General features: G+C 35.9%; 9 protein-coding genes across 9 annotated transcripts in view; all 9 read right to left on the bottom strand.

Annotated features, from left to right (window-relative positions):
- The window catches only part of LOC118269456 (uncharacterized), a 219,648-nt gene that overhangs the window by 36,016 nt on the left and 162,218 nt on the right, over nt 1–21,414 (bottom strand). The gene's annotated exons all lie outside the window — the stretch shown is intronic.
- LOC118268886 (3-oxoacyl-[acyl-carrier-protein] reductase FabG-like) lies at nt 987–1,864 on the bottom strand. Its single transcript, XM_035583674.2, has one exon. It carries the CDS (start codon nt 1,769–1,771, stop codon nt 1,019–1,021), a length of 753 nt encoding a protein of 250 aa, XP_035439567.2. The 5' UTR covers nt 1,772–1,864; the 3' UTR covers nt 987–1,018.
- LOC118269454 (uncharacterized oxidoreductase TM_0325-like) lies at nt 2,108–2,942 on the bottom strand. Its single transcript, XM_035584573.2, has one exon. It carries the CDS (start codon nt 2,896–2,898, stop codon nt 2,146–2,148), a length of 753 nt encoding a protein of 250 aa, XP_035440466.2. The 5' UTR covers nt 2,899–2,942; the 3' UTR covers nt 2,108–2,145.
- LOC118269450 (17-beta-hydroxysteroid dehydrogenase 14-like) lies at nt 5,073–5,981 on the bottom strand. The gene has a single exon (XM_035584567.2). The coding sequence runs from the start codon at nt 5,946–5,948 to the stop codon at nt 5,172–5,174; it is 777 nt and encodes a 258-aa protein (XP_035440460.2). The 5' UTR covers nt 5,949–5,981; the 3' UTR covers nt 5,073–5,171.
- On the bottom strand, nt 6,976–7,887 carry LOC118268885 (17-beta-hydroxysteroid dehydrogenase 14-like). Its single transcript, XM_035583673.2, has one exon. It carries the CDS (start codon nt 7,833–7,835, stop codon nt 7,083–7,085), a length of 753 nt encoding a protein of 250 aa, XP_035439566.2. The 5' UTR covers nt 7,836–7,887; the 3' UTR covers nt 6,976–7,082.
- Nucleotides 8,105–9,249, bottom strand: LOC118268888 (3-oxoacyl-[acyl-carrier-protein] reductase FabG-like). Its single transcript, XM_035583676.2, has one exon. It carries the CDS (start codon nt 9,203–9,205, stop codon nt 8,453–8,455), a length of 753 nt encoding a protein of 250 aa, XP_035439569.2. The 5' UTR covers nt 9,206–9,249; the 3' UTR covers nt 8,105–8,452.
- LOC118268882 (3-oxoacyl-[acyl-carrier-protein] reductase FabG-like) lies at nt 9,783–10,637 on the bottom strand. Its single transcript, XM_035583669.2, has one exon. It carries the CDS (start codon nt 10,595–10,597, stop codon nt 9,821–9,823), a length of 777 nt encoding a protein of 258 aa, XP_035439562.2. The 5' UTR covers nt 10,598–10,637; the 3' UTR covers nt 9,783–9,820.
- On the bottom strand, nt 11,096–11,986 carry LOC118268881 (3-oxoacyl-[acyl-carrier-protein] reductase FabG-like). The gene has a single exon (XM_035583668.2). It carries the CDS (start codon nt 11,938–11,940, stop codon nt 11,164–11,166), a length of 777 nt encoding a protein of 258 aa, XP_035439561.2. The 5' UTR covers nt 11,941–11,986; the 3' UTR covers nt 11,096–11,163.
- Nucleotides 13,646–14,702, bottom strand: LOC118269449 (glucose 1-dehydrogenase-like). The gene has a single exon (XM_035584566.2). The coding sequence runs from the start codon at nt 14,642–14,644 to the stop codon at nt 13,868–13,870; it is 777 nt and encodes a 258-aa protein (XP_035440459.2). The 5' UTR covers nt 14,645–14,702; the 3' UTR covers nt 13,646–13,867.

Raw genomic sequence — 21,414 nt, 5'->3', positions numbered from 1 at the left:
TCACGTAAGTTAATGCAGAACAGTACTCTACTACTACTACGTAATGTGCACCTCTGCCTACCCCTTCGAGGATAAAAGGCGTGACGTTGACGCTTCAAATCCAATACGATAGAGATAAACTTCGTTTTATGTAAATAAAAACATACCTAGGAACACAGATCTCTACTATCTCTGCTTACAAAGAACTGGAAATGGCAAACGCAAATCCTACCTCTATTTGCACGTACGGAGCCAAACTGAAACCAGCTGCGGCGATATCATTTCCAGTCGATTTAAAATCTACGTGGATTCAGGTCACAGTACTCGAGTACAGGCGAGTACAAAACAAGAGCGCAGTACTTAAATTATGATTACCGAGAACATTTTTGTCGTGAATTGTACCCTTTTTTTTTAGCTTGACATGGCCGCTGAAGAAATTATATGTGGAGTGTTAACCAAGGTTTGCTGTAAAAGTCGCGTTTTGAAACGTGACATCTAGATATACCTAACTAGGTATTTATTGGAAATTGATTAAAATAAACAAATTCTATTTTTGTTCATATAATTATGTGTACTCTCGCCCCATCCAAGCCGGGAGAAGTCATGTGATGATTTTTCCCACTCAAAAACGGGTAATAAAATAAATAACTACTTCACCAATAACTTATCAAGTAAATAAATAATTATCTGTCTACGTACTACCTAAAATAATTAGTCTGAAGCCTACATAATCAGCGATCAAAATCATAATCATATCACAGTCATAATCTACATACCAATGTAAGTTATTATCAAGTTTAATCATTTTGCCACTCTGACATAACACAGTATCAAAGAATTCTAGTGCTCTCTAAATATGTATAAACAGGAAAACTGATGTCACTCTTCGAATAGAACATCGAAACTATACCTATTTAAAAATATGTTTTATATAAATAATCCAAATAAAAGGTGTGATAAAATTAAACTTATACATATAGAAGTTGAAAAATAATTAAAAAACGCCATTAAAATAAATATTTTATTTATTATTTAATATTTATGCTTTCAGTATCGTTCCATTGTCGGTCACGATAGTTGAACCAGTTATACCTTTAGATTTTTCGCTCGCTACGAACAAAACAAGATCAGCTACTTCTTCAGGATCCGAGACTCTGTTCAACGCAGTCATATCTTGCATTTTACGAAATATAACTTCTTGTAATTCCTTGGGTGCTCCCATATTTTCTATTATATCTGTTTTAACAGGTCCTGGGTTAATCGCGTTGACGCGAACACCGTGTGGGGCTAGTTCAAGTGCCACAGCTCTAGTGAAGTGATCTAGTCCAGCCTTTGATGCACAGTACGCGAAACTTCCAGGGAGGACTTTCAAAGCAGCAATACTAGATATATTTACAATGTTACCTTTTGTATTCACCAGATGTGGTACAGCGAGGTGCGTCAAGAAAACAACTGCACGAAGATTTGTTGCCATTACTCTGTCAAAAATTTCAACAGCGTCTGGTTTCTGTATATCTGTTGTGCCTCCAATACCAGCGTTATTGATCAGAATATCAATTTTACCCAGATTACTCATGGTTTCTTCGATAACTCTTCTGGCATCATCATCTTTAGACACGTCAGCAACGATTATTACAGGATTACCGCATTTTTTCGCGACGTTGTTCAATTTTTCTTGGTTTCTGCCCACTAAGGCCACTTTCGCTCCTTCTGCTGCAAATTTGATGGCAATTGCTGCTCCAATACCAGAACTAGCGCCAGTCACAATCACTACTTTGTCTTGAAAACTCATGATATCAATAGTCTGACCACCAATGTAAATGATAAACTGACTTTAGTTATTCTGTAAAATTAATTTATATCAATAATACACGGCAATCTTATCAAGTAAATGATTTTGATACGATTATCAATTTATTTGTATGATATTATATTATATTATATTAAACACTTTGTAATAATACATATATAAAAAGCACACGATACAGCGAAGAAAAAATTTTAAGTTTCTTAATTTTTCAAAATTACTTGTGGTATAGTTTTTTAAATCGAGCGAAATATTGTAGTAAAAGTTTAACACCGTACAAAAATGTTCTTTACAAATCATTTGAAAAATAAATCCAAGAAATTGCTTTTAAAAATGTATATTTGGTCAAAAAACATTATTTAACATTTCAATATCATTCCATTATCACTAACGAAGGACGAACCAGTGATAGCCTGTGCTTTATCACTCGCTATGAACAAAACCAGATCAGCTATTTCATCAGAATCAGAGACACGGTTTAAAGCAGTCAATTCTTGCATCCTGGTAAAAGTAGCATCCTCTATGTCTTTAGTAGCTCCCATATTACCAATAAAATCTGTTCGTACAGGTCCTGGGTTGATCACGTTGACACGAACACCGAGTGGGGCTAGTTCAAGTGCCACAGCTCTAGTGAAGTGATCTAGTCCAGCCTTAGAAGCACTATACCCGAAGGCTCCAGGAATAACTCTCACACTAGCGACGCTTGATATATTCACAATATTACCTCTTGTTTTCACTAGATGTGGTGCAGCGAGGTGTGTCAAGACAACTACTGAACGTAGATTTGTAGCCATAACTTTATCAAAGACTTCGATAACACCCTCTTCCTGAATGTTTGTGTTACCTCCTATACCAGCATTGTTCACTAAAATATCAATCTTCCCAAAACGTTTTACAGTTTCATCAATAATTCTTTTGGCGTCTTCATCTTTAGAAACGTCAGCAGCAATAATTAAGGGATTTCCGCATTTCTTCGCAACGTTGTTCAGTTTCTCCTGGTTTCTGCCCACTAAGGCTACTTTAGCTCCTTCTTCTGCAAACTTGATGCCAATAGCAGCACCAATGCCAGAACTAGCGCCGGTCACAATCACTACTTTGTCTTGGAAACTCATGATGTTGGTACTTTTGCAGTATTTGTAAATATCTGACTGCTTATGATTTCTCGATTTAAATTTATATTAACGAGACACAATTATCTAATCTGATAATTCATCGATATATGCAATTAATGCACTATCATTACGAAAATTTCTTATTTTATATTAGAATGACATGAAAAAAATATCCAAAAATCCTGAAATATAATGTAAATATGTCGTCAGATTGTTGTGGAGCATGAATTTTATAATTAACTAGCTACTTCCGCGCGGTTTCACCCACTCTGCTTGGCTCTTATTGGTCTTCCTCGATAAATGCACCACCCAACACAAAAATAATTATTCAAATCGGACCAGTAGTTCAAACAAACAAACATACAAACTCTTCAGCTTTATAATATTAGTATAGTTTTTGTCAATGTTATCATTATTTCACGATTTTGGCAGATTTTTGCTGGTCGTTGCATTATTATTAATTATTTAAAGGTAAATTTCGTAAATTTTTAATGTCTTTATGAGTATCACCACTTTAAGTTAAATAAAATGTGCTTGCTTGATTCTGTACTTACTGTACAATCTCTGTCATTTCGCTCACGTAGGGAATAATCTGTTAGCCTAATGCCATTTAACTGCTTGTCTTTAGATATACAGAGAGTAGAAAACTCATATGTATGTGAATGATACTGTAACATATCTGTGTAAAAACTTACGTCAACTAGATAATAATTAATGGTCTCATTGAAAATAACAAAAATATACTATTTGAATATTGAATATTATTATTTTTAATGAAATACAGATTTATCATTAAATATATTTATTTGAATAGCGCCAGAGTGATCACACGAATGCACCCGTTTTGGAGATTGACCCTAATAGGTATATTAAGTTTTCTATTCGTACTCTCTCGGTAGTCAAGCGCTAAATGGCATTAGGTGAATAACACTGATAAGGTAATCTTAAAATCAACAATTTTATAATGAGTCATTTTAAAACGCGACAATATTATAATATACCGATAGTGTTGCAAGACAAATGTGAATGATTTAGTTTGACCATGTCACGATGACTAGGTAAATGCCTATATCTTTCACATAGCAGAGATAGTTGTCTTGATGAAATTTAAAAATAAATCACGAAGACAGTTTTGCTTTGATACAATAATTCAAAGTGAACCATAGTTACGGCTTTATGAAGTAGTAGCAAACCCAGCGAACTCTATTTCACCACCAATGTTCTCCCTGTTTTCCTGCTTTTACCTTAATTTTTCCTGAAGTCTTCGCTATAAACCTCACGAGACATTAATGAAATCAGTTTGCGTGTTTTGGAGTTATAGCGTCAAGAAAACCTGACTTATTTTTATATTATAGATAAGTTTGTATGGAAGAGCATACAAAAGAGCAGAGAATTATGAAATTAGATATTACAAGGAGTGCCACTGTACTTTTTTCTAATGTGAACAAAACACGAGAACAAATTGGGGATTTGTAACTTTTGTCCCTTCCAATGCGTATTTCATATTCAGAATAAATCTGTGTATGACAGCTGAACACTGTTCGGAGTTTGGAACTCCAGAAAACCGTTACATCAACGGTTAGACAGTTGGAATACTGGTACCCCTACCATGAGTTTGAAGTTTATAGTATTTGACGACAGTCGCTAGCGACGACGTACATTTTTTGTATGGCAAATTTTACAACGCCTTTACCGGCCACCTATAGAACAAAAATGTGCCATACCTAAAAAAAAAATACGTCATCACTAGCACTATATCGTCAAATATGTACTTATTGCTTCAAACTCATGGTAGGGGTATTGCAGTGTTTCTTGAATAACGTCAATTCTAAGTCATGTTTCCCAATTCAAACTGAAGTTTAATTAAGATTGGAATTCAAAATGTCAATTTTGATAGTATCGGAGTGCCGGTACCTCAATACTACCGATATTGTATCAATTGCTTGCTTGGTAAGTGATTCCAATTTAGACTATTGATCAAGAAGTAAAATGTCAATGATGTCTGCCTAAGTATAAGATTTAAAAAACCGATAATGATTTGTTCAATGAAGTAGTTAAAACGAGTGACAAATACTACATCATATTGAGTTAAAACTAAACTTGTATCATTGTAAAGATTTAAGAATATGAATATGATGTAAAAGAAAGACATGATTAAGAGAATAAAAATACAATTAAAAAGGAAACATGTATTTGTTTATATGTACATTCTTACAGGAAGTAATAGTTATGGCAACAGCGATTAATTGTCAATTTTTCACGCATTTTAGGACTTATAATTCTAGTGGCGTAATGTCAGAACTTTTTATCATCGTTCCATTGTCAGTCACAATAGATGATCCTGTGATGGCCTTAGATTTATCACTAGCTATAAACAAAACCAGATCAGCTACCTCCACAGGATCCGAAATTCTTGAGAGTGCAGTCATATTTGTCATTGCATTAAAAGAGGCTTCCGCTATTTCCTTTGGAGCGCCTGCATTTTCAATTATATCTGTTTTTACAGGTCCTGGGTTGATCACGTTGACACGAACACCGAGTGGAGCTAGTTCAAGTGCCACAGCTCTAGTGAAGTGATCTAGTCCAGCCTTTGATGTACAGTATGCGAAAATTCCAGAAAACACTTTAAGAGCAGCAACACTTGATATGTTCACAATGTTACCTTTTGATTTTACTAGATGTGGTACAGCAAGATGTGTTAAGACAACTACTGCGCGTAGATTTATAGACATTATCCGATCATAAGCTTGAATGGCGCCGTCTTCTAAAATCTTTGAAGATCCTGTTATGCCAGCGTTGTTTACTAAAACGTCAATTTGTCCAAAATACCTTAAGGTTTCTTCAATAACTCTCTTAGCGTCTTCGTCTTTAGATACGTCGGCAGCGATAATTAAAGGATTTCCACATTTTTTCGAGACGTTGTTTAGTTTCTCTTGGTTTCTGCCCACTAATACTACTTTAGCTCCTTCTTCTGCAAACCTGATGGCAATGGCAGCTCCAATGCCAGAACTGGCGCCTGTCACAATTACAACTTTATCTTGGAAACTCATGTTTGAGAATGATTGGGATGGTTGTTAAAACACTATTTTTTGTTACATGGTTCGTTTAAATTTATACTAATGTGTAATCTTATCTATTTATGAATTATCTTACTGATTGCATAGTATGCGAAGATAGAGATAAAAATGATCTTTCTTTGGGCGGATCACTATCGTGACTCGCATGATGCGAAGATTCGCACTGTCACCGTGACAACCTCTTAAGAGCGATAGTTTAAGAAAAATCAAGTTATAATATTGGTTCAATCGCCCTAAGTTCAAATTCACATCAGTTTTGATGCATTTCCCTGTTTTGATCAAGTGTTGGAAGGCTTTTCAGTTTTTCGAAAATCATTACACTCCATAACATGGAGCTTAAAAGTTTTGGTGTACTTGTGACTGATGCTCTTTCAAATGAGCATCATAACATAAGTAGTGAAAGACGTGTGTTACCTTGTGTCTTTTTTAAAACGTCGTTATATTAAAAATTACTGTAGAAACGACCCCTTTCAGTGTTATCTTTTGAGCATTGGGAGTTCAAGGCTTAATGACTTCAATTTCAGCCCCAAATGGATTGAAAGCAAAATTGAAACAATGTTTGAATATTTGCTTTTATTTAGTAAAATTCAAATATCTTTAATGCGTCCATAAAGGTGGTAATTCGAGATTCTCGTAAGTTAAAAATACCAAATAAGTTCAGCTTAAAATATAGGTACGGTTTATTCAAATGAACTGTTCAAGAAAATAAGTATCAGTGGTGCGTTAAACTAATACAGTTTTCAAATAATTTATGTAGATAAATCGTATATACGTCAAATAATTTGCCAGACTGTACGGTTGGTGTAGTGGCTGAGCAACCGGCTGCCGTGCAACGTGTAGCGAATTCCGGAGCTCTCTCTTCTCTTTATACGATCCACAAATTGTTGTTTCATGGTGTGGGTATCATGTTTAAGTATGTGTTATTGTTTGTTTGTAAACACACACAAGACATAGGAAAAAATCCTAGGGTAATGTTGTTTTAAAATAAATAAATTAAAAACATATTTCGCAACATTTATTACACTATATAGATAACATACATCAGCGACAGAAATAGTAGATAACAGTTTCAAGTAGCTATACTTCTGTTCTGATAGTTGAGTTAGTTCAGTTTTTTAACAATGCACCATTATCAGTCACAATAGACGATCCTGTGATGGCCTTAGACTTTTCATTGGCTATAAACAAAATTAAATCAGCCACTTCCTCGGGTTCTGAAATTCGTGACAATGCAGTCATTTCTTGCATTCGATTAAAAGTACCTTCTGCTATTTCTTTTGTTGCTCCCGAATTTTCTAGTATATCAGTTCTTACGGGTCCTGGGTTAATCACGTTGACACGAACACCGAGTGGGGCTAGTTCAAGTGCCACAGCTCTAGTGAAGTGATCTAGTCCAGCCTTTGATGCACTGTATGCGAAAAGTTCAGGAAACACGCGATGACCACAGACACTTGATACATTCACAATGTTACCTCTTGTTTTCACCAGATGTGGAGCTGCAAGGTGGGTCAGGACCACTACTGCGCGCAAGTTAGTTGCCATTATTTGATCGTAAATTGGTATAACGTTCTCATTTAAAATCTTTGTGTTTCCTCCTATACCAGCGTTGTTAACTAAAATATCGATTTGTCCAAAATATCTTAAGGTTTCTTCGATAACTCGTTTGGCATCTTCATCTTTAGATACGTCGGCAGCAATGATTAAGGGATTACCGCATTTCTTCGCGACGTTGTTCAGTTTCTGCTGATTTCTGCCCACTAATGCTACTTTAGCTCCTTCTTCAGCAAATTTGATGGCAGTGGCGGCTCCAATACCAGAACTTGCGCCTGTTACAATCACTACTTTGTCTTGGAAACTCATTGTGTAATATTATAGTAGCGTGGTCTACCAACTGTTGGAATAAACTAATTTTTGTTATTTAATTCATTTAAATTTATACTTACGTTTAATCTTATCTATTTATAAATTATCATGCTGCGTGCCAACGTGAAGACAGATAAATATGTTTTAAGTGCTGTTGTTGTGCCTGTTTAAGTGTGTTGATAATACTGTAAGCCTAGTGGCTATCGGCTATTATATATACTCAATTACTAAATTGAGTTACTCTGATAATAGTCAATAAAAAAAAATACATTTGAAACAAGTTCAATTCTGAGGAAGTCATATATTTTAATCAAATTACTAATTAAATATAACACAGAAAAGACAATGTTTGTCACCAACAGATACCATTTCGACTCAGGTGTCAATAAAAAATAATTGATCACAAACTTAAAACTTATTTATTAAAAATTTGCACGAAAAAAATACGACATAATTGTAAAAAAGAAATTGTGATTAATTAACTGTTTAAAAATTCTGCTACACTAAAGATTCGAAATTCTATTCCTTGACATTTGTTATTTACAACTAAACTTAAAATAATGGTTACAGCCTTTTGAAACTATAACTTACAAAACTAAAGGAATCAAGTCAAATCATAATTTAAGCATCACTCCATTGTCAGACACAATCGATGAACCAGTAATGGCCTTAGATTTGTCGCTGACTATAAACAAAATAAGGTCGGCTATCTCCTCAGAATCTGAAACTCTTAAAAGTGCAGTTGCTTTAAGCATATCATTGAAAGCTGCTTCTGCCGCTTCCTTAGTTGCTCCCATATTTTGTATGATATCTGTTTTCACGGGTCCTGGATTAATTACATTGACACGAACACCGTGTGGAGCTAGTTCAAGTGCCACAGCTCTAGTGAAGTGATCTAGTCCAGCCTTTGATGTACTGTACCCAACAAGACCAGGAGCCACTTTGTAAGCAGCAACGCTTGATATATTCACAATGTTACCTCTTGTTTTCACTAGATGTTGTGCAGCAAGGTGCGTCAAAACAACAGCTGAGCGTAGATTTGTATTCATAATTTGATCAAAAACTTTTATAACGCCTTCATCCAGTATATTAGTAGTACCTCCTATACCAGCATTGTTTACCAAAATATCAATCTTTCCAAAACGTTTTATGGTTTCTTCAATAATTCTTTTGGCGTCTTCATCTTTAGATACGTCAGCAGCAATAATTAAGGGATTACCGCATTTCTTCGCGACTTTGTTCAGTTTCTCCTGGTTTCTGCCTACTAAGGCTACTTTAGCTCCTTCTTCAGCAAATTTGATGGCAGTAGCTGCTCCGATACCAGAGCTGGCACCCGTGACAATTGCTACTTTATCTCCCAAACTCATGGTGTAAAAAGTTAGCTGTGATTGTAAAATTGAAACTATTCTTTATCACTTGTTTCATGTAATTTATATAAATGAGTTATCTAATCTAAAGACTAATCTAATCTTGTAGGTAATAAAAACCTTGAGTCATTGTTAGTCTTCTTTTTTAAAATAGTAGCTGATATTATCAATATTGCATGAAGTGCTTTTGACATGGTTCAGTAGCAAAAATAAAGTATAATGAATTCTAGAAATTAAGCCGGTACTCCCTCATTCGTCGCGTACTACCTTAAACTGGATTGTTTTTATTATACAAATAAAAATATATAATCTATAATTTGATCATTAACTTTTACGTAGCTTTTGTCATGAATATTTGTTCTATTTTCTGTTCCGGCATTGTTCACAAAAATATTGATCTTCTCAAAATATCTTGCAGTTTTTCCATTAATGCCAATTCAGGATATTGCTAAATAAATATACAAACAAACATCTTTAATAATTGTTGTGGCTAATCGTAGTATAAAATTTGAGAAATAAAATTCATTTAATTATTGAAAAGGAAGACTTTATTTATAAGTAATTCATTCATTCAGACGTAATTCATGTCACGTCTTTGACTTTTAGGCTGTGCGCTTACTCTTCTAACGGAGACATGCTATTACCTTTCAACAGAGTTCCATTGTCAGTTACAATAGATGATCCTGTGATGGCCTTAGATTTATCACTGGCTATAAACAAAATCAGATCGGCAACCTCGTCAGATTCTGAAACTCTTTGGAGTGCAGTCGTATTCCGCATACGATCAAAAGTTGCTTCTGCAATTTCCTTTGTAATTCCCATATTTTCAAGAATATCTGTTCTTACGGGCCCTGGATTAATCGCGTTGACGCGAACACCGTGTGGGGCTAGTTCAAGTGCCACAGCTCTAGTGAAGTGATCTAGTCCAGCCTTTGATGTGCAGTAAGCGAAACTTCCCTGAAATACTTGATACCCAGCGACGCTCGATACATTCACAATGTTACCTTTTGATTTCACTAGATGTGGTACAGCGAGGTGCGTCAGAACAACTACTGCGCGCAGGTTCGTAGACATTATCCGATCAAAGACTGGTATAACATCTTTATCTTGAATATTTGTTCTACTTCCTATACCAGCGTTATTTACTAAAACATCGATCCCACCAAAATACCTTAAGGTTTCTTCAATAACTCTCTTGGCGTCTTCATCTTTAGATACGTCGGCAGCGATAATTAAAGGATTACCGCATTTCTTTGAGACGTTGTTTAGTTTCTCTTGGTTTCTGCCCACTAATACTACTTTAGCTCCTTCTTCAGCAAATTTGATGGCAGTGGCTGCTCCAATGCCAGAACTGGCGCCGGTCACAATTACTACTTTGTCTTGGAAACTCATGGTTTCAGAATGGTTGTAAAAGTACTCAGGTTATGAGTATGTTTATTTGGTTCATGGAATTTATAGTGGTAATATAATCTTATCTTATCAACTAATTGTCATTATAACTACTAGTAGGTAATTGCAAATATTGGTTTTGAGAGTGCAATGATACTCGAACCATTGTGATATGGTTTTAAATTCAGGTCATTTCGTATTTGTACCGTAACCGCATGCTCTTTGAGCCTGATCATCATTATCTGCATTTGGTTTTCTTAATCTCTAACTTTATTAAGGCTGTGAGTCAGTCACCAATCCGCCAGGATTGGTAGGAATGAATACTGAATCTTAAATATTAAATTTTAAAGATATTCGTAATTCAAGTCGCTATTAGTAGCCGAAGTCTAAGTAGTACTCTCATACAGCTACACCTGGAGCTTCTTTTTGTAAGATGTTGTACCAAATTTTTGATTTTTTCCTGTATCGTGGGTAAAATTTGAGAAATAAAAATCATTTAAATATTAAAAATGGAAAGTTTATTTACCCGAAGTAACGCATATCGCGTCTTTGACTTTTAGGCTGTGCGCTTACCCTTCTAACGGAGACATGCTATTACCTTTCAACAGAGTTCCATTGTCCGTTACAATAGATGATCCTGTGATGGCCTTAGATTTATCACTGGCTATAAACAAAATCAGATCGGCGACTTCGTCAGAATCTGAAACTCTTGAGAGTGCAGTCATACTCCGCAAACGTTCGAAAGTTGCTTCTACTATTTCCTTTGTAGCTCCCATATTTTCAACAATATCTGTTCTTACGGGCCCTGGATTAATAACGTTAACACGAACACCGTGTGGGGCTAGTTCCAGTGCCACAGCTCTAGTGAAGTGATCTAGTCCAGCCTTTGACGCGCAGTAAGCGACATTTTCTTGAAATACTCGATACCCAGCGACGCTCGATACATTCACAATGTTACCTTTTGTTTTCACTAGATGTGGTGCAGCGAGGTGCGTCAGGACAACTACTGCGCGCAGGTTCGTAGACATTATCCGATCAAAAACTGGTATAACATCTTTATCTAGGATATTTGTTCTACTTCCTATACCAGCGTTATTTACTAAGACATCGATACTTCCAAAATACCTTAAGGTTTCTTCAATAACTCTTTTGGCGTCTTCATCTTTAGATACGTCGGCAGCGATAATTAATGGGTTACCGCATTTTTTCGAGACGTTGTTTAGTTTCTCTTGATTTCTGCCCACTAATACTACTTTAGCTCCTTCTTCCGCAAATTTGATGGCAGTGGCAGCTCCAATGCCAGAACTGGCGCCAGTTACAATTACTACTTTGTCTTGGAAACTCATAGTGGTTTCAGAACGATTGTAAAAGTTAATCTGAATGTCTTTATTTCTTTCAAGCAATTTATAGTGGTAATATAATCTTATCTATTGTCAACTAATTGTTAATTTATTATGACTAGTAACTTTATAAGATCAAATGAATTGCAAATATTAGTTTTGATAATGCAATGAAACTCGAATCATTGTGATATGGATTTAAATTCAGGCCATTTTGTATTTGTACCGTTACCGCATGCTCTTTATCTTTGCCTCATCATAACAAGCTGCATTTGGTCTACTATTGGACATGGAAGATCCTAATCTTATCAAGCTACAAAATATCGTGTAAAATATAATGTCATTTCGGATAACAGAATTAAAATTATAATAATAGCTTTGGCCCACAACTAACACCTAAGACGGCTTACGGTAGACGGTTGGGTTAGTTGACAGATGACAGAAGTCACACATAGACGACCAACGAACAAAAATGATATCATAAAATCCTATAATGCACATATTAAGTTTACATGCAAAAATACATGGATAGAAAATCCCAACACACAACGGTCGGGCAGAATGCCTGTCAGGCGCTTTCACTTCACCTGGTCGGAGAATCTTCCTTTTCTTAGGAAATTTTACCCTCTGTTCCCTAAAGTACTTGTTTGTATTGTCAGACAATTTCTTTTAAAAACATGTCATGAGATACTGATTTTCTTTTTATTTTAATGTTTTATTAGGAAATATTGAATAATTTACAAATATACAATGTCAATATAAATAAAGACAATAAATAGTAATGACGACTGTCCCCCATGGCTCCCCGTAAAACCAGAAGAGTTACAAGGGCATCAGGCCTCCGGTAAGTAACCAAAGTAATACACGGCAAAACGCAACATTTTAAAAGAGTGTGTGAGAGTCGAGCACTCGGTTCCCGGGTCGGACCAAGTATTGCTGGGGTATTTTCGGTTTTTCGAAAATTTCTCTATAGTAGCACGGAGTCTGGAATTGTGTCCAGTGGCAGTGGCCCTTATTACCTGGGACTTATAACAAAAGTGAGTGTACATTGTTTAGCAGCATTACGTGTCGTAATGAGCACCTCTGCCTAACCCTTCGGGGATATAAGTCGTGACGTTGCTTGAGTGGGAGTTGAGTACAATGTTTTTCTGGCTACTTTATATGTATAGAGTTGTTTAAGTTAAGACCTTAGCTAGCAAATAGCAAACGTTTTCAAATTCGACAGAAAGCTCAACAAAAATGCGCCGCATATTCTTTCGAGACGTGTGTGTGATGTATTGCTATGGAAAAGCTGCATTGTTTAACTTACCATGATTGATGTTTTTATATTAATTATCTCACAATTGGCATAAATTTCAGAATATCTCTGCTACTAATAAGAGCTATGCTATATCCTGGAGCTGCGGACTACCTAGCGGTTTTACCGGGACTCCGGCTTGAAACGCAGGAGTAGGAACTAAGTGATTTTTAGTCAGTAAGAGTCTGACACTCCCTCTCGCCTCGCCTAAGACGAGAGAAGTCATTGGATGATTTTCCCACTAAAAAAAGCTATGCTATATTATGCAAAAATGTTAAGATAGCATTTTCTACTCTGTTGGTCTAGTGACAGCAATGTCACTGCAGAGGTTTTGAATAGGTGCAAACTGATAGGGTATGGATATCATTAGGATAGGTATTTCAGCTTAGGAAAAAAATTACAATAAAACCGATATCATGTCACAAAAGTATATTAATAATCTTTACAGATGAATATTAAAGAGATAATAATATTATCAGCGAAAGTATTAAAACCATTTCATTTATTTACAAAATACATAAATACAAGGTTCAGCTAATACATAAATACGTCAATAACGGTTATTTACGGAAAATGGTAGTATATTTTGCATATTAAAACATAATAAAATGAAATTTATACACATTTAAAAAATTACTAATCCCGTTGAATTGTGGCATTATTTTTTAAAATCATTCCATTGTCAGTCACAACAGTCGATCCTGTCATGGCGCGGGCTTTGTCACTGGCTAAATACAAAATTAGATCGGCTATTTCTTCAGGTTCCGAAATTCTGTCAAGCGGAGTTATGTTATGCATTTGGTTGTACGTGGCATCTGCGATTTCCTTCGTTGCTCCCATATTTTCAACTATATCAGTTCGAACAGGTCCTGGGTTGACCACGTTTACGCGAACACCGCTTGCAGCGAGTTCAAGGGCAACTGCTCTACTGAAGTGATCTAGTGCAGCCTTGGAAGCGCTGTATGAAAAGAACTCCTTAGCCAGAATTACAGAGGAAGCAACACTTGATACGTTCACAATGTTTCCTTTCGTTTTCACAAGATAGGGTGCAGCGAGGTGCGTCAAGTACACAGGTCCGCGCAAGTTTGTGGACATTACTTGATCAAATATTTCAATAGCACGGTCAGACAGAATGCTGACTGGTGTAGCTATACCAGCGTTGTTCACCAAAATATCGATCTGTCCTAAATATCTTATGGTATCTTCGATAACTCTTTTGGCGTCATCATCTTTCGACACGTCAGCGATGATTATTACAGGATTACCGCATTTTTTCGCAACGTTGTTTAGTTTCTGCTGGTTTCTGCCCACTAAGGCTACTTTGGCTCCTTCTTCTGCAAATTTGATGGCTGTGGCTGCTCCAATACCAGAGCTGGCGCCAGTCACAATCACTACTTTGTCTTGGAAGCTCATGATGCTACACCCGCTACACGGTCACTGTAAATATAGACTGGATGCTATGGCCTTGTACAGCTGTTTTATATCACCACATAATTCTATATTTATCAGTACTGTTATCTACAAATTTATCATTGATAATTACATTTATTCTAAAACCGTTATGAAGTAGGATTTGTCGATTATGACATCAATGATAACAGTTCAGGAAAAAATTACCTTTCTTAATACTGACGCTGTTCTGTTCAACCGAGTAATTAGAATCCATATATTTTGCTATAAGTTAAATTATTATTTGTTATTTTTCTAATAATTTGTTATTAACTATCACTATAATTCTATTTTGACTAAGAGAACGTCTAACATAGGATATAATTTTATTAATGTATGATCATAATAATTCACCGAAAGCATCAGGTAAATAAATGGTCAATCCGTTCGCACGTTTAAAAATAACCACAACTAACAAAAGTGACACCAGCCAAAAATATTTCTGTTAACCAGAAAATTGCTAACCTTTATATAAACAGTACAATATAATCCGCTTACACGCCTCACCTCAAAAATAAAAATAGAAACAAGAAAAATACTGTATGGGTATTAATTCCTGTTTTGGGTGGGACCATAACATTGGCTGACCAACGGCTTACCATCCGCCTTTTAAAACGAGGATTTACTTGTGCCGGCTTATATTCGCCATTTGCTTGACGACAGGTCGTGACCGTCTTCCATTTTATTAAAGCGATGTGGGTTATTCTCATTCTACCGCGCGATTTATTAGAATTATCATTTTGTTGACTTGGGTCACATTTTGGATGAAATAGAGAGGTTTTCTGGTTGAGTAATAATTTAATTTATTGGTTTGATTATTGTGAATTTGTTTGGCCAATTTCTTGTAGCCCATGATCTAGTAAAGGTAGAAAACTCTGTACAAATGGACTAATTTTGAAAGTAATGTTCGTAGTAAGTATAGATACTGTTCTTTGAAAGAAGATTTCAAATAACGTTTATTTATATTAAAAAAAGACACATCAAAGCCAATGTTATTCATTCTAAAGACGTTTATCAAAAATTTCACGTCAGCAAAAGCTCAACTTCAAGGCTGAACCGCTGAAAACTGTATGAAAATTTCAGCAAACATTTTGAGAACTCACTCATTGAGTAACGTAAGGATGTTGCAAAACTTCCTATATCTACAGAGTGTTGTCGACAAGGCTGCCGTATACAAAGTTGCTTTATGTTGTAAAATTAGCATTTATTGTTTCTCTTATAAGTTTACGGCGAAACTTTTCTTCTTGTAAATGTTAGCTTTTCTTGTTTGCTAAACAGAGAGGTGTTTGGTGTCGTGATTGCTTTGTTATGAGATTTACTTAAGTAGTTGTGTGGTTGCAAGGGCTGCTGCTGACGGATCTACGGATGGCGAGTGAAGGTAGCTCTCCGGCCGACCAGAACCAGACCCGTGCGTACGTGCTAAAAAAAGCCATCAGACCACCACAGATGAGACCCCGTATAGCTCACCCGGAGCTGCGAAATGCATAGCAAATTACCAGGGCACCGGCTCAAAAATAATTTGTATTGATTTTTACATTTAGATAAAAAAATTTGTCTTGCGACATTATATTTTTTACTTAAGCTTTACCTATAAGAAACTTGATATAAGATGTCAATTTAAAAATTCGTTAGACTAAAAACTTTAGAGGCCAGACGATTGATTAATAATTTAGAGTCTTCAGAAACAGGTGTCTGTTGCGACCTCTAAATTACACTTACCAATACTTTTTTTATAATTAAGTAAAGTTTTAAGTTAGACTAGCTGTTGCCCGCGACTTCGTTCCACGTATAATAATGAATTCGTACAGCAATGAGCAAAATACGGATACACTAGCGTTTTCATCATTTTAAAGAACCCTCTATAATAAAATAAAAAAATCGGTTTGTAACCAAATACTCTCAAATGGCAGTTAGGAATATGGCTGTACTCAGTTGAGTACAGTGACTTCTAATGTGTTAAATTAAGAAATGAAAAAGAAAAAAACACTAGTGGCTTCGTTTCTTTGCTCCCAAATGTATTTTTTATCCAACCTAGAAAATAATGTTACCTACGATCATTGGGAACCTACCTAACTCATTCTAGCAATAAACATAGGTCACCAAATGCCAGTGGAATGCTTGTAACTACGTATTCTACAGTCAAAGTACAAACTATTCGTTTCGTTTCAACCATTTTTCCGCTCAGTAGAAAGTCACGAACGACAGAAACACGAGAAAGTATTAAACAGAGAGCAAAGTTATTATTTTAATACTATTCTAACCAAATCATAGTTGATTTAAAATTAGACAAGATTTTCGCAAGGTATATTTATATTAGTCTTAGTATTCACACTGTTAATAAAAAAGGTCGTGTAGTAATGGTAGACTCAGGGTGCTTTTGCACCAGAGATGTCCTAGGTAGCTATGCTACGAAGATGTCATAGTTAAGCTGTGAAGCTATGTGTTCTTTTCCACTGATAATTGGCTATGCGAGGAAGATGCGCTACTCGAGTATGTGATGTATCGATAGTAGGAAAGATAATAGCAGCCAGCATCCATAGCAGATATCTACAGCATGCATCTTTCCATATAAAACATAGCTTAATTGAGTCCGTTTCCATTCCAATTTTTAGATATAGGTCTAAGAATGCATGTATTGATCTTTATCTCTACTCTTCTGAAGAATACTGTTTACCAGAACAATACATTTTCCCTTCACAAGCCAGTACAACATACTCTCTGTAACCACATACTCATAGCCACAGGTAGGCAACAAGGCCACCCCTATACGGTATTATAAAAAATATCGAGCATCCCCCGATGGCATTTTTATTACACCGCAAAATAATGACGGTCTCTTTGGCCGACCAACGTTTTTTACGCCGGAATATATTTTACTACGAATGCTTATAAATGAAGAATTCTGAGTAATGTTATATAGAGATTATTGGAAAGGGTTAAAATATGATGTTATAGACTAGGTTTCCTAAGGATTTGAATTGCATGAGGTAGTGTTTACGAGGCTTCAACGGTTGGAAGAATAGGACAGCTGTCTTTTTTGTGATTTTAAGTAATAAAACACTTCTTTAGCATTAACGCGACGTCTTACGTGAGCGATCTCGAAGCGAACGCCAAGCGGTGCGGTGTGACCAAGCCAATTAATTGCTCATCGCATGGTCACTTGGGGCACGTAGATTTTGAGTGTTTGTTATTTTCGCGCCCCGGCGCACCGCATCGCGTTCGCTTCTAGATCGCTCACGCAAGACAGCGCGTAAATAAGTAAGTAACTTAAGCCGGTACTTACTTAATTAAATAATCTCTTCAATACAAAATAACCATAAATAATAATAGCTGCACGTTAGGCTCGGTGCCTGGGACCTGCCGTGGGACGTGCAGCGGGTCTACAAAATCTACAAATTGTAGTTTTAGGTCTATGTGTCTTGTGCATTGTGCATGTAAAATTGAATGTTTGTAAACGCACTCACGACACAGGAAAAAATCTTACTGTGGAGCTGGTGTTTAAAAACAAAATAATATTACAATTTTTTTCACGAAATTCATAAATAACTAACCTGGATTTCACCCAAAACTGTTCAGAGGTTTCGATGTTTATTCAATTAGTAATAGTTAATTCAAGAACCTCCTATTTTTTACATTATTCTATTATATCCATAACTTTATAGGTATCTAAATATTACTTGAACCACAAATTAAATTTTCAGATAAGCAAGTTAAATAAGATTTAAGCCGCCATTTGAGTGCATTCAGAAACGTTCGCAGCGTAAATACCTGGCTGAAGCTGCGAACAAAACAATCTGGTCTAGACATCAGTTTACGAACAAACTCTGTGTTATTTTGAAACGTTTTGCTTACATACATAACTAGAGAGGAATAGCAAACCTTGTAATGCTATGTTTATAACAAAGTATAGAAGCTAGAAGACGGAGATTTTCAATCAGGTTTTTTTTTTGTAATAGTATAAGCTAGTAAACGAGTTGACGGATCACCTGATGGTAAGCAATCACCGCCGCACACGGACACCCGACACACTAGAGGCGTTACAAGTTCATTGTCGAAAAAAAATTCATTGCCGGCCTTTTTGGGGCTAGGAATTTAAGGGTTGTTGGGGTATCGGAGATCGGGAAGGGGAGTAATTGGACCTCCGGTAACCTCACTCACATAGCGAAATACAACGCAAGCGTTGTTTTACGAAGATCTTACCTAATAATTAGTTTAGTATGTTTCACGGAAGTTATAATAGAAAGAAAGTGAACCAATGGGATAGCAGGCATCAAATCACATTCCATCTTATAATACGTATTTATTATAGTACACTACAAAAATCACAAGACAGGGAAATCGTTCCAGATAATTAATGTTCTAACTATTCTCCACTCGTTTACCCAATAATGTTTTATTCAAGCTTCGTACATCTCTGCCGGTGACGGGTTGAAGACAGCGTGCACGTTTTCCTTTAGTAGTGGCTCCCAACCTTTTTTTAATGACGGACCTTCGAGAAATCAGAATGTGAATTGGGATGTAATATTACAAGTTCTATCTATTCCTTTACGACGATAGAAGGGTGATGTAGTAAACGCGTGATTCCATCAAGTGCGTCATAATTACATAACAATGATATTAAGAGACTACCCTATTGTTAAACACTAGGTTCAGACTGTATAATGTATATTATTACTGAATTTGTTTTAATAAAATTTTTATACATTTAACTTGGAAAAAGTCACAAATAGTACTTGCCGTTTGTAGGTTTTGAACACGCACTCTCATGAGAAAAGTAGAGAAAGTCTAGCAGTAAACTATTAAGGGCTATTGATGTTCCTGTCCACTCATGCATGAGTACATATAGAATAATACAGAATAACCAAACCTGAGTATACAATTTATTTATCCAATGACCTCTTTTAAGACGGTGACACGTGACTAGAGTGATCACGTGCCACTCTCTTTGTTTCATTGCACAGAGAGGCAGACACATGACTAAGTCTCCATAAGGAGGTGCCATAATAGGCTTTGTGCAATGGGCGCTCCGGGGTTGGTCTACTAAGGGAACCCACTGCCTGCTTCTGGTGCAGATGGTGGCCACCGGGGAGGTTTTAGTGAGATACACTCCCTAGTTGTTTCCCCAAAAAGCTAGGTGCCTTTTGAAGCTTTCTTTTTTATGGAATAAGCGGCAAACAAGCGGACGAGTCACCTGATGGTTAGCGATCAGCACCACCTATGGACACCCGCAACACAAAAGGAGTTACAGACGTTACCGGCCTTTTATAAAATGAGTACGCCCTTTTATTTTTTTCTTCTTTACGTACTTCAGAAACTAGGACATACAAATAATAACATTTTATGTTTCCCTTTTTTTTCTTACCTTAATAGTCGGTATCGGTGTTCCGAGACCTGACCTATAGGTTTTATTATGTATTCTGCGCATAAATATGTCGTACGCAAACGTATACGTTGCCTTCTATTTTTATATTTAGGACCTCTTGTATATTTAATATCTGTATGTATTGGGCCGTACTTAGTCGTAGTATGTACTGTCATATGTTTCTATTATTACATTTTATTGTTTTGGTATGATGAGGCAGCTTTCATTTGTTTACTGAAGTATCGTATGTATGTAAGTATCGTATGATGCTCAAAATATTCTAAAAGTAGATCTTTAGAAATAAGAGTAGTACTTAAGTTAGTATTAGGACAATTGGGTACTATCCTCGGTCAAAAATAAATTATTACAACTTTTCAATACAATAGAATATTAAAAAATAATCTCTCATTCATAAATTTGATGAACTATTTAATTTTCGATTTTTTCTAGCTAAATTTCTAGAAATAAGTCTGCTATTTGACGTCAAAAACTTATGACGTCATAACGCACTATTTCATACAAAGTTCATAGAAAATATCGTTTTTGACGTTTCGAAAAAAGTATTGAATTTGACTAGTAGGAAAGTAGCCTATTACGAACCTGTATGTTACAATAGTATATTCCAAGTAATTTAGATACTACTGAATGAATTAAAAAAAAACAACTGAAATAAATTATCACTATTTACCCTCCATTACATGGGACATGTATAGCAGCATTACGTGCCGTAATGTGCACCTCTGCCTACCTCTTCATGAATAAAAAAGGCGTGATATTGTGCAAATTGTCACCCAATTTCAAGCACGAAAGTAATTATACATAATCTTTAATAAGAACGTATACAAGTGCTTGCATAATAATACGCCATTCGAAAATCACAATTTACAAGATGGCAGCCGTACTTGCAAGTCGAAAACAATGGCACGTCGAGTACAATTTATAATTACGACTACGTTGCGAAAGTAAGACGCGGTAATTATTGCGTTCATATTGTCACACAGCTTTGTCGGCCTCGCTGAATGAAATGGGAAGCCTTTTCGAAGCTTAGGGCTGCTTTTCCAGCATAGATGTGCTATGTAGTTATGCTACAAAGATGTAAATAGTTAAACTGTGAAACTATGTCACCGATTCCAATGATATTCAGCTATGTAACTGTGCTATGAAGATGCGCCGCCGCAAAGTAGCTGTGTGAGGAAGATTCGTCGAATATGCGATGTATCGATAGTAGGGAAGCCATCCATAACACATATCCATGGCACGCATCTATAGAACATATATAGGTATATTGCACACATCTATAGCACGCATCTGTCCATATAAAAAAACATAGCATAACTGAGTCCGTTTCCACCAATGCTAAGCTATGTGTACC

The sequence above is a fragment of the Spodoptera frugiperda genome, chromosome 2, assembly GCF_023101765.2.
Source record: "Spodoptera frugiperda isolate SF20-4 chromosome 2, AGI-APGP_CSIRO_Sfru_2.0, whole genome shotgun sequence".
Lineage (NCBI taxonomy): Eukaryota > Metazoa > Arthropoda > Insecta > Lepidoptera > Noctuidae > Spodoptera > Spodoptera frugiperda.
Note: the sequence above shows the minus strand (reverse complement) of the source record. Positions and strands in the feature narration are given on the sequence as shown.

Coding starts and splice junctions, on each gene's coding strand:
- LOC118268886 (XM_035583674.2), bottom strand. CDS start 1,771: ATGAGTTTTCAAGACAAAGTAGTGATTGTGACTGGCGCTAGTTCTGGT.
- LOC118269454 (XM_035584573.2), bottom strand. CDS start 2,898: ATGAGTTTCCAAGACAAAGTAGTGATTGTGACCGGCGCTAGTTCTGGC.
- LOC118269450 (XM_035584567.2), bottom strand. CDS start 5,948: ATGAGTTTCCAAGATAAAGTTGTAATTGTGACAGGCGCCAGTTCTGGC.
- LOC118268885 (XM_035583673.2), bottom strand. CDS start 7,835: ATGAGTTTCCAAGACAAAGTAGTGATTGTAACAGGCGCAAGTTCTGGT.
- LOC118268888 (XM_035583676.2), bottom strand. CDS start 9,205: ATGAGTTTGGGAGATAAAGTAGCAATTGTCACGGGTGCCAGCTCTGGT.
- LOC118268882 (XM_035583669.2), bottom strand. CDS start 10,597: ATGAGTTTCCAAGACAAAGTAGTAATTGTGACCGGCGCCAGTTCTGGC.
- LOC118268881 (XM_035583668.2), bottom strand. CDS start 11,940: ATGAGTTTCCAAGACAAAGTAGTAATTGTAACTGGCGCCAGTTCTGGC.
- LOC118269449 (XM_035584566.2), bottom strand. CDS start 14,644: ATGAGCTTCCAAGACAAAGTAGTGATTGTGACTGGCGCCAGCTCTGGT.